Raw genomic sequence first — 1,057 nt, 5'->3', positions numbered from 1 at the left:
TCTTTTTGAACAAATATTTAACTCCTGATGTTACAAAAACACTGCATCTCACATAGCCTTGTTTGCCGTGGGCGCCTGGGGCGTAGTCGCGGGGGATGAGGAGGCTGGAGAGTCTCCTGGTGTGTTGGTGCCTTGGGATCCCTTTTGGGGGTATGGAGAGGAGTCTGGAGTTGAGTTGGTAATTTTGTCATGCTGACCCAGCTGGAGGGCCTGGCCAATGCCCCGCTGGAGGGCACTGATCCAGGAGTCATAGCTCTCTTCACTCTCAGCTTGCAACATGTGACACCTGAGATATTGGTGTGGGTGTGGTTAAAAGGAGAGACTGGTTAATCAAAAGGAACTGGTTTGGGTCTCGCCACATCAAATTTCAGCAGTAAATATTTTAGGCTTTAGTGCAGGAAACACTAAAACATAGTTGTAGAGGCAAAGATGAATAAGGCAAGCCTGAATAAACATACAAACATAAAGGTTATGATGCAATATGCAAACTGTATACAAGAAAACATTAAAATGAATTACTGGGTAACCTTCCACCCGACTCACTTTGTTGGTGAAACGACCTCAAAGCAAAACCGACGGTCTACTTCAACAGCAGGCTTGACTGTGCACAATCGCAAGTCCTCCTCCATGACAGTCACTTCCTCCCCTGTGTAAAAGCCATGGAAATAGTATGACAATCTCCCTCCATATACGTACAAGTAAAATTTCACTTTTTATAAAAATGACAAACTGAAATATATCTACTTTGCTATTTATATCACATAATATATGGCAACCTAATCTAAACTTTACATTGCATCATGTGCCCATGCAACTGGACATGCAAGAGTGCTGAGATTTGTTGATTTTAACCTCATACTCCCAAGACACCAAGTGCAAATGTATCCTCAAGCATAATCAAAGGAGGACATAGCATACAAGAGGAACATTCTGCGATCAATTCTAAGTGTTAAATGACAAAATTACAGCTAGCTTGTTAATCAACATATATTACAAGACATTGAATTACATGGCAGCATAAACAAAACAAATGAAATAGTAAAACAAAATCACTGCC

At 41.2% G+C, this 1,057-nt stretch overlaps 1 protein-coding gene across 3 annotated transcripts in view; it reads right to left on the bottom strand.

Annotated features, from left to right (window-relative positions):
* The window catches only part of LOC119593769 (arf-GAP with coiled-coil, ANK repeat and PH domain-containing protein 2-like), a 32,246-nt gene that overhangs the window by 4,029 nt on the left and 27,160 nt on the right, over positions 1-1,057 (bottom strand). For all 3 annotated transcript variants that reach the window (XM_037942787.1, XM_037942786.1, XM_037942788.1), the window contains 2 exons: positions 544-646; positions 53-286 (listed from right to left, as the gene is read on the bottom strand). In XM_037942787.1, coding sequence (XP_037798715.1) covers positions 53-286; positions 544-646 — 337 coding nt within the window. The remainder of the gene's footprint in view (positions 1-52; positions 287-543; positions 647-1,057) is intronic.

The sequence above is a fragment of the Penaeus monodon genome, chromosome 32 (genome assembly GCF_015228065.2).
Source record: "Penaeus monodon isolate SGIC_2016 chromosome 32, NSTDA_Pmon_1, whole genome shotgun sequence".
Classification (NCBI taxonomy): Eukaryota; Metazoa; Arthropoda; class Malacostraca; order Decapoda; family Penaeidae; genus Penaeus; species Penaeus monodon.
Note: the sequence above shows the minus strand (reverse complement) of the source record. Positions and strands in the feature narration are given on the sequence as shown.